The sequence below is a fragment of the Dendropsophus ebraccatus genome, chromosome 1 (assembly GCF_027789765.1).
Source record: "Dendropsophus ebraccatus isolate aDenEbr1 chromosome 1, aDenEbr1.pat, whole genome shotgun sequence".
Classification (NCBI taxonomy): domain Eukaryota; kingdom Metazoa; phylum Chordata; class Amphibia; order Anura; family Hylidae; genus Dendropsophus; species Dendropsophus ebraccatus.
The window spans coordinates 17,056,715-17,071,101 of NC_091454.1; the positions used below are offsets into that span (position 1 = coordinate 17,056,715).

Here is a 14,387-nt window from a genome sequence, read left to right on the forward strand (position 1 = left end):
GAAGTTAATCCGCCCCTGGTGACGCGGCTGAATTAGAATTAATGGAGCTGCACCACAGAGGGGAGGGCCGATCGGCACACTGGGGGCCCGCCTTCAGTGCTACACCCTCGGGCTGATGCCCGGTAACAGACCGGCGCCGTACGTGGGGGAAAAAAGGACCGTGGCACCGGGATCCCCACCCTATCCATGTAAAAATCACAAAAGCTATGTACTGGTAGTGCATTTGCGTTAAGGCCCAATGCATGTAGCAGTATTCAACTCTTGTATGACCTATGTACACGTCCATCACGGCACCATTTTCTCAGTTATAAAAAATTTACAAAAAATATAAGCCCCCCTCTATTCGAGCCTGAGAACACCCTCTAAGTGCTCACTATTGGGTTTAAATATACCCTTTTATTTGACATTATAAGGGCAGTCAATAAGTATGTACAGTATTACAGTATTACCTTCGTATTACTATGTTATACAGAGTCACCGCCATATGTTTGCACAATGGTGAGGTGAGAAAAAGGGCTATTACCAATGTAGTCGTAATAAGTGCCTGCAGCCACCACTGTGCAGATTAATACACTTTGTGCAAACTATATAAAATTCACATACAATTAGCTCCCTCTAGGGGTGGCTGCGGGTAGCCAAATTTTTCTTATCTAATCATATGGCTTGGAGAGTTGGAGCTGTCCATTGTGAATCTGAAGGTCTATTCCGAGTAAATTTCACGAAATTTTACTTAGTGAAAAAAAAAGTTTACCAATTCTGGATTCACATCTATTAGTCACAATAGAAATTGACTACAAAAAGCATCTGAGACCCTAGGGAACCTGGCTTGCCCATGCATTACATGGCTAGACCATCAATTGTAATGGGCAAAATGTAATGTTCAATTTCACCAGTGGTGGCGCTGCAGGGAAATTGAAAGCTTGAGCACATTGTTCAACTATTGCGGCACAAGAACTCTACTCCTAATATCTAGCATGGCTCTTATGCACTTATTGCTTTTTCTACGGATCTGCAGAGTTTCAGCACACGTTCTCTTAATTAGCTCAGGACTGTAAGCAATCTTCCATAACTTCTGGCTCCGGGGTAGCTAGGAAATGATGTAATGTATCAGAGCTGAGGAAGGAATCCCATAGGAAAATGATTGCCATAATGTTACATAACACACTGCAACCATGTATGGCTCCCACCATAAATAGGCACCTAGATGGGGCAGGTCATGGCAGGGGGTTAACCCCCCATAGACCTGCAGTGGCATTGAGTGCAACCTGACCTTCTGAGTGCTAATGGAGTATTGCACAGTCCCCTGGCCCAGTGTGCGATACAATAGCAGGGACACTTATCATTGACAGGCGTCCCTGCGCTGGCAGTTACAGAACAATCCAGATCTGAAAAAAATCTGACAGTCAGATTCACTAAATCAGACCAGAAACAAATCTCGGGAGATCCGCTCATCTTCAGTTTTCACAATTTATCTTTTTAAGAGGTTGGCCACTTTATAGTAATATAGTTCAGTATACAGTATTAGTAAGTGTACTCACTGTATATACTGACAGCAGCTCCCTGTGTACCTCATAGAGCTAATATCAGGCTCTCCTCTGTGCTGTGCTGTCCTGCTCTGTGGTGAGTTTGTCCATAAGATGGCCGACATGGAGGAGCATGTGACCATGCCCCGCCCCCCAGTCTCCACCACTGAGCCTGTATATGCCTATGGTGGCCACTGGGGGTGGGGCATGATCACATGCTCCTCCATGTCGGCCATCTTATGGACAGACTCACCACAGAGCGGGGCAGCACAGTCTGGAAGAGTGGAGTCGGATTTTAGCTCTGTGAGGTACACAGGGAGCTGCTGTCAGTATATACAGTGAGTACACTTACTTATAGCACTGCGGAATCTGTTAGCGCTATACAAATAAATATTATTATTATACTATACACTGAACTATTTTACTATAAAGTGGCCAACCCCTTTAACTTAGTCATTCTGTCATATGCTAGACCAAGCTGAGAATCTCTCGAAGTTTCCTTAAGACCTGTTACCTCTAGAATACTAATACCCTTGAGGCTTCTGCATGTTAGTTGCCAGATTGAAGCCTTATTATCACCTTCTCTTGGTGTCAGGTTACACCATGATTAAAAATTAACACCTATCCACTGACGAAGTGCTATACTCAGCCGTCACTGCATTCACTCACTATTAGGTTTTCCTACACAGATGAGCAAAAAAACCCTCTCTACCACTTAAACTGGTATGAAATACTGAGCAAGTGATTTACATAGTATCGACTTGACTATCTATATGACTGTTTCTTCTCATTATCTACTGTCATACTTTCTGATATGGAAGTCTAATGCCCATTGAGCAAAATTTTTGTTACACCAATTTTTACCCCTGATGAACCCTTGCATTTCTATAAGGGGAAACACGTCGGGACAAATATTTCTAAAGTAGGATTTGATTCTGAGGTCACACTGATTTGGCATTGGGTGTAATTTTTGTGGTATTTTTGATTCGGTCTAGATGCATATGACATTAGCACGTAATGAAATAATGTTATACTCTCTTGGTATGTTTTTTTTTTCCCACAGACCTTTTCTTGTTGTTGACTGTGTTGTTTTTAGTATATTCAGTAGTTATGAGTGAATCAATCCACCACCACCAAAAAAAAAACAAAACAAAAAAAAAAGGACAGTATCTTCATCAGTGGTGACCACCGGTACAAAGAACATTAGTGCTGCCCTGAGTATTTGTACACTAAAAAACAGTAGAGGCTAAGCAGCTGATAAGGTGTATATATATATGTGCTGTCCATGGCACTCTACACGGATGGTGTAGAACACCATGGGAGGTGCATACAGTAACAAGGACTACTGTCAAAGAGGTCAACCCAGAGGTAAGTGGGGTATATTGAGTAAAAAAATTAAATAAAAATAAATAAAAAATTACAATTTAGTAAGAAAAAATTGATTTACGATAGTGTAAAATTTGTTTCCTCCATTTACGTTCAGTGTATCTAATCTTTTCTGTGACAGTAGTTTCACCACATGGTCATGTAGTCACATCAGGGAGGACCGATAAAGACTCCACAGGTTTCCACAAACAAGATTAAGCTTAGTCACTCCAATACGCTAGACCAAGCTGGGAAATTCTCGAAGGCTCCTTGAGAAGTGTCACCATTATCTATATATATGAATCCCCTTGAGGTTTCTGCGTGTTTATCCAAGGGAACTTGTTATTGGAACTAGATCGGAGGTCTTCTCCATAGAAAAGTGCAGGACAAACATTATTTAAATTAATCTCAGGGGAGAAAGTGCTGCATTGGACTCTTATTATCACCTCTTGACGGTGTCAGATATGTTTATGTCTTAGAAGAGTTAGAGTCAAGGTTTTTTTTTTGTTTTTGTCCCCTAAGGGTCCCTGTGAATAGTACTGTACGTGGGAGGAGTTATGTCCAAGGTGGACATGGAACCTTCAATTTCTAACCTCTTACTCCAAAAAACATAGAGAATAGAAGTTGCACTCACCTGCAAAGTTTTCTAAAACTTTTGTTTATTCTTCTTATAAAACAGACATAGTGCGGACATAAACTTGAGCAGACGCTACGTGAACGGAGTGGTGACAGCCTGTTTCACGCTGTAAGGCACTTCTACGGACCGAAGAAGCGTCTTAGAGCGTGAAACAGGCTGTCACCACTACGTTCACGTAGCGTCCGCTCAAGTTTATGTCCGCACTATGGGTGAGATTTATCAAACATGGTTTAAAGTGAAACTGACTCAGTTGCCCCTAGCAACCAATCAGATTCCACCTTTCATTTTCCAAAGAGTCTGTGAGGAATGCAAGGTGCATCTTCGCTCAATTACTATGCGATGCCTGCGATCCCGGGTGCATAGTTGCTATCCCGGGAATCTGCGGGCAGGATCTTCCAGGGAATTCAAGATACATTCTCTGGATTTCCAGGGAATGTATCTTGAATTCCCTGGAAGATCCCGGGATCGCAGGCATCGCTCTGGAGTGAGCGGCTTTCGGACCGAAAGTCCGAATGTTCCGCTCATCTTTAGTTAGCACCCCCTATGTGGCCAAATCCGGCAGCTATCCGCCATTGGTAACACATAAGAATATCCACTTGTAGTGCCGCCTATTTTTCTTAGTTTTTTGGTGGTCTAACCTCTTACTATTGCTTTTCACTATTTTAGGCTAAGAACCAGGGTCTGAACTTTGTAAGGATCCACGCCCCATGGCAAGTTCTAAGTCGTGAAGCAGAATTCCTTAAAATAAAGGTTCCCACAAAAAAGGTAAGAGAGATGGAATCAGGGAAAGGTCATAGTGGCCCATTGCGATGAATCAGACAGTGCAGCACAATGGTGTGAACATTAAAGATACGTGAACTAGGGCAAGTTGGACCCAACATTACATTGATGGGGGTCATACCTATATGTAGTAAGTACTTGCTAGTAGAAAGGGATATACAACCAGCATCACCATACTGCTCAACTAGTAAACTAGTACACACTGAAAGTATTGCTCCCTCCAGATCAGGGACCCAGTTATATTGGGGACCCAAGCTTGCCCATTGGCTCCTACCCACTCCCTACCCACCAATCGTTTAGGGCAACCAATAAAGAATATTATTCAAAGCTGCAAGTAAACAGGGGTGTAGCCACTTCTTTTATTCAGACAAATACAACGCGTTTCGACATAGGTCTAACGCCTTCCTCAGGGAAACCAATAAAGAATATTATATAAAGTTGCAAGTAAACAGGGATGTAGCCACCTCTTTTATTAAGACAAATACATACAAAGCGTTTTGACGTGAAACTAGTGTCTCCCTCAGGGCAACTAATAAAGAATATTATTTAAAGCTGCAAGTAAACGGGTATAGCCCCCTCTTTTACTTATACAGTATATGAGACGCGAGACAAGGCACTACTCAAAAAACATATAATTATGATAACAAAAATAACGCAGGGTGCTCAACATTTTACTTAGACAAATACATACAACAAGTTTTGGTGTAGGAATAACACCTTATTCAGGGCAACCAATAAAGAATATTTCTCAAAGCTGCAAGTAAACAGGGGTATAGCCATTTCTTTTATTTAGACAAATACATACAAGGGTTTCGGCATAAGACTAATGCCTTCCTCAGGGCAACCAATAAAGAATATTATTCAAAGCTGCAAGTAAACATTGGTATAGCCTCTTCTGTTTCGACGTAGGACTAACACCTTCCTCAGGCAACCAATAAAGAATATTATATAAAGTTGCAAGTAAACAGGGGTGTAGCCCTCTTTTATTTAGACAAACACATACAATGCATTTTGACGTGAAACTAGCGACCTTTCTCAGGGCAGCCAATAAAGAATATTATTCAAAGCTGCAAGTAAACAGGGGTATAGCCACTTCTTTTATTTAGACAAATACATACAACGCATTTCGGCATAAGACTAATGCCTTCTTCAGGGCATCCAATAAAGAATATTATTCAAAGCTGCAAGTAAACATTGGTGTAGCCACTTCTTTTATTTAGACAAATACATAAAACGTGTTTCGACGTAGGGGTAACGCCTTCCTCAGGGCAACCAATAAAGAATATTATATAAAGTTGTACGTAAACAGGGGTGTAGCCACCTTTTATATTTAGACAAATACATACAATGCATTTTGACATGAAAGTAATGCCTTCCTCAGGGAAACCAATATAGAATATTATTCAAAGTCGCAAGTAAACAGGGGTGTAGCCACTTCCTAGACAAACACTGTACATACAACACGTTTCCGTGTAGGACTAATGCCTTCCTCAGGGCAACCAATAAAGAATACTATTCAAAGCTGCACGTGAACAGGGGTGTAGCCACTTTTTTATTCAGACAAATACATACAACATGTTTCGGCCTAGGACTAACACCTTCCTCAGGGCAACCAATAAAAAATATTATTCAAAGCTGCAAGTAAACAGGGGTGTAGAGACTTATTTTATTCCTCCATTCTTCTGTTCATCCTACACTCATACACCCTTCTATCTATCTAATCCACCGATTACATATTACCAAGTAAGAGACAGTAGGAGATATAATGGCAGGATCACTTCTTTTAATGGATAACGTATATAACCTATGTATTTCTTTGTATGGCACTACTACATGCAACGTACATTACTTTTGTATGTTCCCTGCTTTTTTTAGATGTATGAAGTTAAAACAGAAAGAGGTATCATGGGGAAGCTCAACAGTGTATGGAACAAATGTACGAAGCCTTTACAACCCAATGTGCCACAAATTAGCGACAACACGAAGATGAAACCTTTGTCTTATCCCTTCTCCAGAGATAAGATGCATCTGTGAGTAGACGGAGCCTCGTCCTGTGACTTCTACCGGGATGATCGGGGGATGGATCAAATTAACGTAACTAAAAGAATATGGGAAATATGATTAAACAGTTGTGTCAGTCGGATAAAGAACATACCTCGCATGGAACCGCCATATGACTGTGATAACTATAAAAATCCACCATCAATTCACAGGTCTCGGGCTGGGAGGGGATTTTTTTTTATATCCAACAAGAATATTAGTTATCACCAATTTTTTGGGACTTTCAACTTTACGTTGTTTGTTAACCCTTAACTCCCCCCCCCCTTTCCCTAGCTAAAATTGGGCCATGGATATCAAAGAGCCATGGGACCTAAAAATCCATAACCCTCCCCCCCCAACCCATTAAAATACTGGTTTAACCTCATCAAGTATAAGTTCAATGGAGGGGGTAGACATGTTCTTTTTTGGGGGGGAGGATTTCAATTAAAAATTGACCAGAATTGACTATTGGAACCATCTTAGCACATGAGTTGGATCTGACATAGTTGAATTCCATTTAAAAATTGACCAGTAATAAGTGACTTGATTGAAAAGAGTCCCAGTCCTCCATTCAATGGAGTCAGACAGATACAATTATTTGTAGAATTTGTACTTTATTGGATGTGAGGTGTTATTGAAGGTAATAAAGTTATGTTAATATTTTAGGTACAACATCAAAGACAAGGACACATTTTTTGACAATGCAACCCGCAGTCGAATAGTAAGTATGGCTGATATTCTAAGTATTTCAACTTTTCTACCCAAGAAAATCGTGGTCCAGGACTTTTTTCCACTATTTAGTTTTTGCACCTATTATTGGTATCTTTTGGCTATCCCAGTGTGGTTCTCTACCTATAAAGTATGTTCAAGATTGCACTTTTTGCCATGATTTAATGTGCATGTTTTCTACCCGTCCAAACTTTGTCTTATCCCAGCAATCAATCACACAGGTGATTGACAGGTTCCACCACACCCATCTGGTTTCTTTTGCTAGTTCTAGCTAGGTTGCAGATGGTTTAGAGTAGTGATGTACAGTTGCCTATCTATCTATCTATCTATCTATCTATCTATCTATCTATCTATCTCCTATTAAGTAAAACTATTCTTTTTTTCTAGGTATATGAAATTCTTAAGAGAACATCTTGTACAAAGGCCAAATACAGTATGGGTATGTATATTTTCTTATTATTTTTATATATATTTGATATGTGTTTTGTACAAAATTATATATTTTTTATTATTTATATTTTATTTCCCAAAAATTGACAACAGCAAAAGTCATTAGCTTGGTTGGACCATTTTGACACCATTAATCCCCAGCCAAATATAGGACCGCTTGCGATTTGCTTTCTTTATGCTTCTCTCTATTTAAAATGAGAGCGTAGAATTCTTATTTGCTTAAAGGGGTGTCCCAGCCCTCCAAAAATATTGATGACATATCCTCAGAAAAGACCACTAATATTTGATCTTAGGTGGTCCGACACTGCCAGTCAGCTGTTTGTGATGGTAATATCTTTGATAGGGTCAACTGGATATTGGACTCTCTCTCTATATACAGTATATATATATATATATATATATATATATATATATATATATATATATATATATATATATATATATATATCCCTTCAACCAGTTAATTCTAAGGCAGGAGGAAATATTTCTAAAGTCCCTTTCCTCTTCTCTACGGACACATTTTTGAATGTTTTTGTCTAGAGTTTTATGATCCCGATATTACTTTTTCCAGTATATTATAGCATTTGGACCAATAATAGAGTTTTTTTTTTTCTTTTTTGCTGACACATTATTCTACACGCAGGTGAATTTACTATACACAATCTTTCCATCATTTCTGCTCATGTGTTCAGCTCTATTATTACTGGCTTTGCACATGCTAATAGTGAACTGTTACTGTGCTGGCTCAATATAGGGAAATCTAGTCCAGGACTACCTGTGAGGTTTCGTGTCATTTGATGCCATTCTATGAAGCCAGCTTTTTTTATTTTATTTTTTTATTGTGCTTTTATGCCTTAAAAGGGGAACCTCAGTGATTTTTTTTTTAAATAACTGGTATCAGAGTTATACAGATCTGTAAATTACTTCTGTTTGCAAGCCTCCAGTCTTCCAGTACTTATCAGCTGATGTATGTCCTGCAGGAAGTGGTATATTCTTTGACACAGTCTGACACAGTGCCCTCTGCTGCCACCTCTGTCCATGTCAGGAACTGTCAATAGCAGGAAATGTTTTCTATTTGGATATGCTTCCACTGGACATGGACCGAGGTGGCAGCAGAGAGCACTGTGTCATCCTGGAAAGAATACACCACTTCCTGCAGGACATACAGCAGCTGTATGCATTCTTCTCATAGAGTCTGTCTCAGGCAGACTCTATGAGATCACAGAAAGCATTGACCAATGTTAACAATACCAATTGCATGTTATAGTCCTAGAGGACTAAAAAAAATATATAAGCAGCTGAAAAGTACTGGAAGACTAGAAAATTTTAAATAGAAGTAAAATATAAATGTATATAACTTTCTGACACCAGTTGATATGAAAGGATTTTTTTTTTTAGCTGGAGTACCCCTTTAAGTGCACATGGATGAACTGATTCCAATAACCTGTAGATCTGATGAGATCATCAGCAAATGAATACTTTATGTAGCCATACTCTGTAATATATAAAATAGTCTACATTTTTCTTCCATTTGAATATGTTATGTCTATATACACTAATAATAGTCTGATATCATCCCACTACAAAGACATTATGCTTCTCTTGCATTCTCCTCTATTGTACCGCCATGTCATGTATTGCGTGTCAGTAATAATCTGTTTTCGTTTTAAAGGTATTACCACATTGATAGCAAACCATGTCTATGACTCAGCGTATCCTCTCCATGATGTAAGTCGTTCTCATTTGTGCCAAATCGTTGACATAATACGTTTAATAAAAAGGTGAAAAAGATCAGCTGCAGCTGGGACGGGAACTTGGTGGCAGCCACTAGGGGGCTTCTAATGTCTCAGTGTCTATAATAGATAGATAGATAGATAGATAGGAGATAGATAGATAGATAGATAGATAGATAGATAGATAGTAGATAAATAGATAGATAGATAGATAGATAGATAGATAGATAGATAATAGATAGATAGGAGATAGATAGATAGTAGATAGATAGATAGATAGGAGATAGATAGATAGATAGATAGATAGATAGTAGATAGATAGATAGATAATAGATAGATAGATAATAGATAGATAGATAGATGATAGATAGGAGATGGGAGATAGATAGATAGATAGATAGATAGATAGATAGATAGATAGATAGGAGATAGATAGATAGATAGATAGATAGGAGATAGATAGATAGGAGATAGATAGATAGGAGATAGATAGATAGATAGATAGATAGATAGATAGATGATAGATAGATAGATAGATAGATAGATAGATAGATGATAGATAGATAGATAGATAGATAGATAGATAATAGATAGATGATAGATAGATAGATAGATAGATAGATAGGAGATAGATAGATAGATAGATAGATAGATGATAGATAGATAGATAGATAGATAGATAGATAGATAGATAGAAGATAGATAGATAGATAGATAGATAGATAGGAGATAGATAGATAGATAGATAGATAGATAGATAGATAGATAGATAGGAGATAGATAGATAGGAGATAGATAGATAGATAGATAGATAGATAATAGATAGATAGATAGATAGATAGATAGATAGAAGATAGATAGATAGATAGATAGATAGATAGATAGAAGATAGATAGATAGATAGATAGGTAGATAGATAGATGATAGATAGATAGGAGATAGATAGATAAATAGATAGATAGATAGATAATAGATAGATAGATAGATAGATAGATAGAAGATAGATAGATAATTATAACAATCTGCTGATTTGCTATCTTTCCAGGGGGACTATGATCACAACAAGGGCGAAATGAATGAGAGGATGGTAAGATGTTTCATTTTCATATCTGTTACCCTACCACTTTAAATAAGCCCCTCCTGCCTTTATTAACTCCTCCCACTTTGGGGTTTGACTTAATTTCTTCATATATTTCACTCTACCGGCATCTGATCCAGACTCAGCAATAACAATATCAACCACAATATGAAGTCTGGAGTGAATTACTCCTAAACATTTCCTTTGAAGAATAATTAGGATAATATTTTTGGCCTCTGAATTCCTCAGTATGGCGGATGAGACGGCATTCCTGACAGCAGGTTTCTAGAATAGCTGAACTTCTAGATTCTGGAATTTCTACAATGCAGAGTAAATAAGAGACATTTAACTCGTTCACTCAATAAGGCATTTATATACTATGCTCTAGAATATGGGCCCTGAGCCTCTGTGGGAGCACTGGCACTAGGGGATGCTATGCTGACAGTGGTATACAAACCATGGCCGCTACATCACATTATGCTGACCTATCCTATTTTCTACCAACAAAACACAGTAATCACTGAACTCAAGGAGAACAGCGAAAAAAATTCCAATGAAGTACTCAATCAAGAGTCTCCACTGATGCCCCCAAAAATTTAAATATGCAAAACAAGAGTCCGTGGAGCCTCAGTTACGAGTCTCAAAACACGGGATAGCCAGATATCTCTAGCCTGTTGCCAACGGGGTGCCTCCATGATGGGGAGAGCACCACACCACCCTGATAAATAACCCCTTAAGTCCCACTCGGTTGCGAGTATTGGAACATAGACAGGGAAACAACAGGGTTCCCCCTATCCTATTTTCTGCAGTATTTTCTTATAGATTTGCTTTACAGACTAGGACTGAATAAGCTTTGTAAAAATATTGTCTTCCAGTACTTATCAGCTGCTTTATGTTCCACAGGAAGTGGTGCTTTCTTTCCAGTCTGACACAGTGCTCTCTGCTGCCACCTCTGTCCATTTCAGGAACTGTCCAGAGCAGTAGCAAATTCCCATAGAAAATCTCTCCTATTCTGGACAGTTCCTGACTTGGACAGAGGTGGCAGCAGAGAGCACAGTGTCAGACTGCAATATTCTACACCATTTCCTGCAGAACATAAAGCAGCTGAAAGGTACTGGAAGACTGGATATTTTTTTTTTTTCAAATGACGTATCTGCATGGCATGAGAAGGAGTACTTGTATCATCATTTCCTGTTACATCACAATGCATAGAGGCTCTATAAAGCAAGCTCAGGAGCTTGCTTTATAGAGAGTGACGATCGGCTGCTATCAGTAGCCAGGTTCTCACCTTTAATGATGGGCCGCAGCAATCAGTGGCGGTCTTTGGCACCAAGCACCCCAAGCGATCGCTTGGGGCCCCCAACATCCAGGGGGGCCCCCAAGCCCGCTCTTGTGCTCAAGACCGCTGGACAGGGTCGCTGCCCCGCTCGCTGCTGCCATTCTGAACTGTAACTATGAGCACTCGTAATGAGCGCTCATAGTTACATGCAGCAGCACTGACATGGCGGGAGACATTGGCTCCCTTCCTGTCAGTCACTCTTGTGGCCGCAGGAAGGGTTTTCCCTGTGGACACAAGTGGCAGCTTTGTCCTTGTGGTGCCGGCGCTCCAGTGACATCACTGGAGCATCAGCGCCAGGACAAGGGGAGTGCGGCCTCTTGTTATCGCAGGGAAAACCCTTCCTGCGGCCACAAGAGTGAAGAGGAGAGGAGACGCCCGGACCCAGGTGAGTATAAGTGTTTGTTTTATTGTGTTATATACTATATAGGAGGCGGAGCACACAGGGGTCTGTTTAACTAGGGGAACGCACATTGGGGGTCTATATAAATGGGGGGAGCACATATGGGGGCTATATAACAGGGAGAGCACACAGGGGGGCTATAGACTACTGGGGCTTCACAGAGGGGTCTATATACTACAGGGGGCAGCACACAGGGGGTCTATATACTACTTGGGGCAGCAGAATGGGGTCTATATACAACTTGGAGAGCACACAGGAGGTCTATATCCAAGTGGGGGAGCACACAGGGGTCTATATACTACTGGTGGGGCACACAGGGGGTCTATATACTACTGGGGGAACATACAGGGGGTCTATATACTACTTGTGAGGCACAGAGGTGGTCTATATATAACTGGGGGAGCACACAGGGGTATGTATACTACTGGGGCAGCACACAAGGGGTCTATATAATACTGGTTGGGCACACAGGGGGTCTATATACTACTGGGGGAACCACACAGGGGGTTTATATACTACTGGAGGAGCACACAGGGGTCTATATCCAAGTGGGGGAGCACACAGGAGGTCTATATCCAAGTGGGGGAGCACACAGGGGGGGTAAATACCCCTGAGGGAGCACACAGGGGGCCTATATACTAGTGGGGGAGCACACAGGGGGTATATACAACTGGGGGCAGCACACAGGGGGTCTTTATACAACTGGGGCAGCACACAGGAGGTCTATATACTTCTGGGGGAGCACACGGGGGGCTATATATAACTGTGGGAACACACAGGGATCTATATACTACTGGGGGAAGCAAACAAGGGGTATATACTACTGGGGGAAGGACACAAGGGGTATATACTATTGGGGGCAGCACACAAGGAGTATATATTACTGGCGGTAGCGCACAAGGGGTATATACTACTGGGGGCAACACACAGCGGTCTATTGTTTTGGAACGCGTGTCGAGGGGGGGGGGGGCCCAGACATAACTTCGCTTGGGGCCCCAGAAATGCCAAGACCGCCCCTGGCAGCAATCACACAATACTTGCGTGCAGTTAACTCAGCGATCTTCTCACAGAGTCTGTCTCAGGCAGACTGTACGAGAAGATCACAGATAGCACTGACCAATGTTAGCAATAATGATTGAATGTTGTAGTCCCCTAGAGGACTAAAAAAAATATGTAAACATGTAGGGGAAAAAATGACATAGCTCCTCCCCAATAAAAGTTTTAATCACCCCCTTTTCTCATTTTACAATTAAATCACTAAAAAATAAAAAATCACATTAGCGTGAGCAATTGTCCGATCTATTGGGATATAACAATAATATTCCTGTACGCTGAAGAAAAAGAGGAAAAAAGTGCCAGGATTGAGGATTTTTTGTTACATTATCTATCTGGGGAAAAAAAAAAATCTCCAATCTACACTAATAAAAACTAGTGATTGTGGTGTAAGAAATGACACCCTGCAATTGGAAGAAATAAAAGCAATATGGCTCTTGTGAGACGGAAAAAAAAGAAGAAAAAATGCAAAAATGAAAAGGGTCATCCAGTGAAAATGTTTCTTTCAAATTAAATGGTTTCAGAAAGTTATAAAGATTTGTAATTTACTACTATTTAAAAATATCAAGTCTTGCCCTGCAGGTGTTGTATTCTTTCCAGCCTGAAATAGTGCTCTTTGCTGCCACCTCTGTCCATGTCAGGAACTGTCCAGAGCAGAAGAGGTTTTCTATGGAAATTTGCTACTGCTCTGGGCATTTCCTGACATGGACAGAGGTGGCAGCAGAGAGCACTGTGTCACACTGGAAAGAATACACCACTTTCTGTAGAACATGCAGCAGCTGAAAAGTACAGTAAAACTTAATATTTTTAAAAAGAAGTAAATTACGAATTTATATAACTTTATAAAACCAGTTGATTTGAAAGAAAAATATTTTAGCTGGATAAGCCCTTTAAGGCCAAAATATGAGGCAGAGTCAAGGATTGAATCAAGTCACTAGATTAATATTAGATGAAAAATTTAGTTTCTATCATGATGGCCAAAAAAGTTCTGACTTTAAAGGTTTAATGAATGTTTGAAGATTTCGTAGATGAAATGTACTTCATCAGAAATCTTGGTGAAACCCGTCGGGCCCCATTATAAGTCAATGGGGGTTATTCAGTGGTATTCTTGGTGATGATAAAGATATACAGAGAGTCTTACTAAAATAATCAGGCTCTCTTGGCAGATAGCAGAGAGAGAGTGTATGTCTCTCTAATATTAACTGGATGCAAATATTTTTCCTATAAGATGCAGGAAATTTTTGGCTCTTTTTTATCCAA

General features: G+C 40.1%; 1 protein-coding gene across 1 annotated transcript in view; it reads left to right on the plus strand.

Moving 5' to 3' along the window:
* Positions 1-14,387, plus strand: part of ANO2 (anoctamin 2) — a 169,675-nt gene that overhangs the window by 48,804 nt on the left and 106,484 nt on the right. The window contains exons 4-9 of the mRNA XM_069952744.1: positions 4,192-4,290; positions 6,181-6,335; positions 7,012-7,066; positions 7,462-7,513; positions 9,197-9,252; positions 10,303-10,344. Coding sequence (XP_069808845.1) covers positions 4,192-4,290; positions 6,181-6,335; positions 7,012-7,066; positions 7,462-7,513; positions 9,197-9,252; positions 10,303-10,344 — 459 coding nt within the window. The remainder of the gene's footprint in view (positions 1-4,191; positions 4,291-6,180; positions 6,336-7,011; positions 7,067-7,461; positions 7,514-9,196; positions 9,253-10,302; positions 10,345-14,387) is intronic.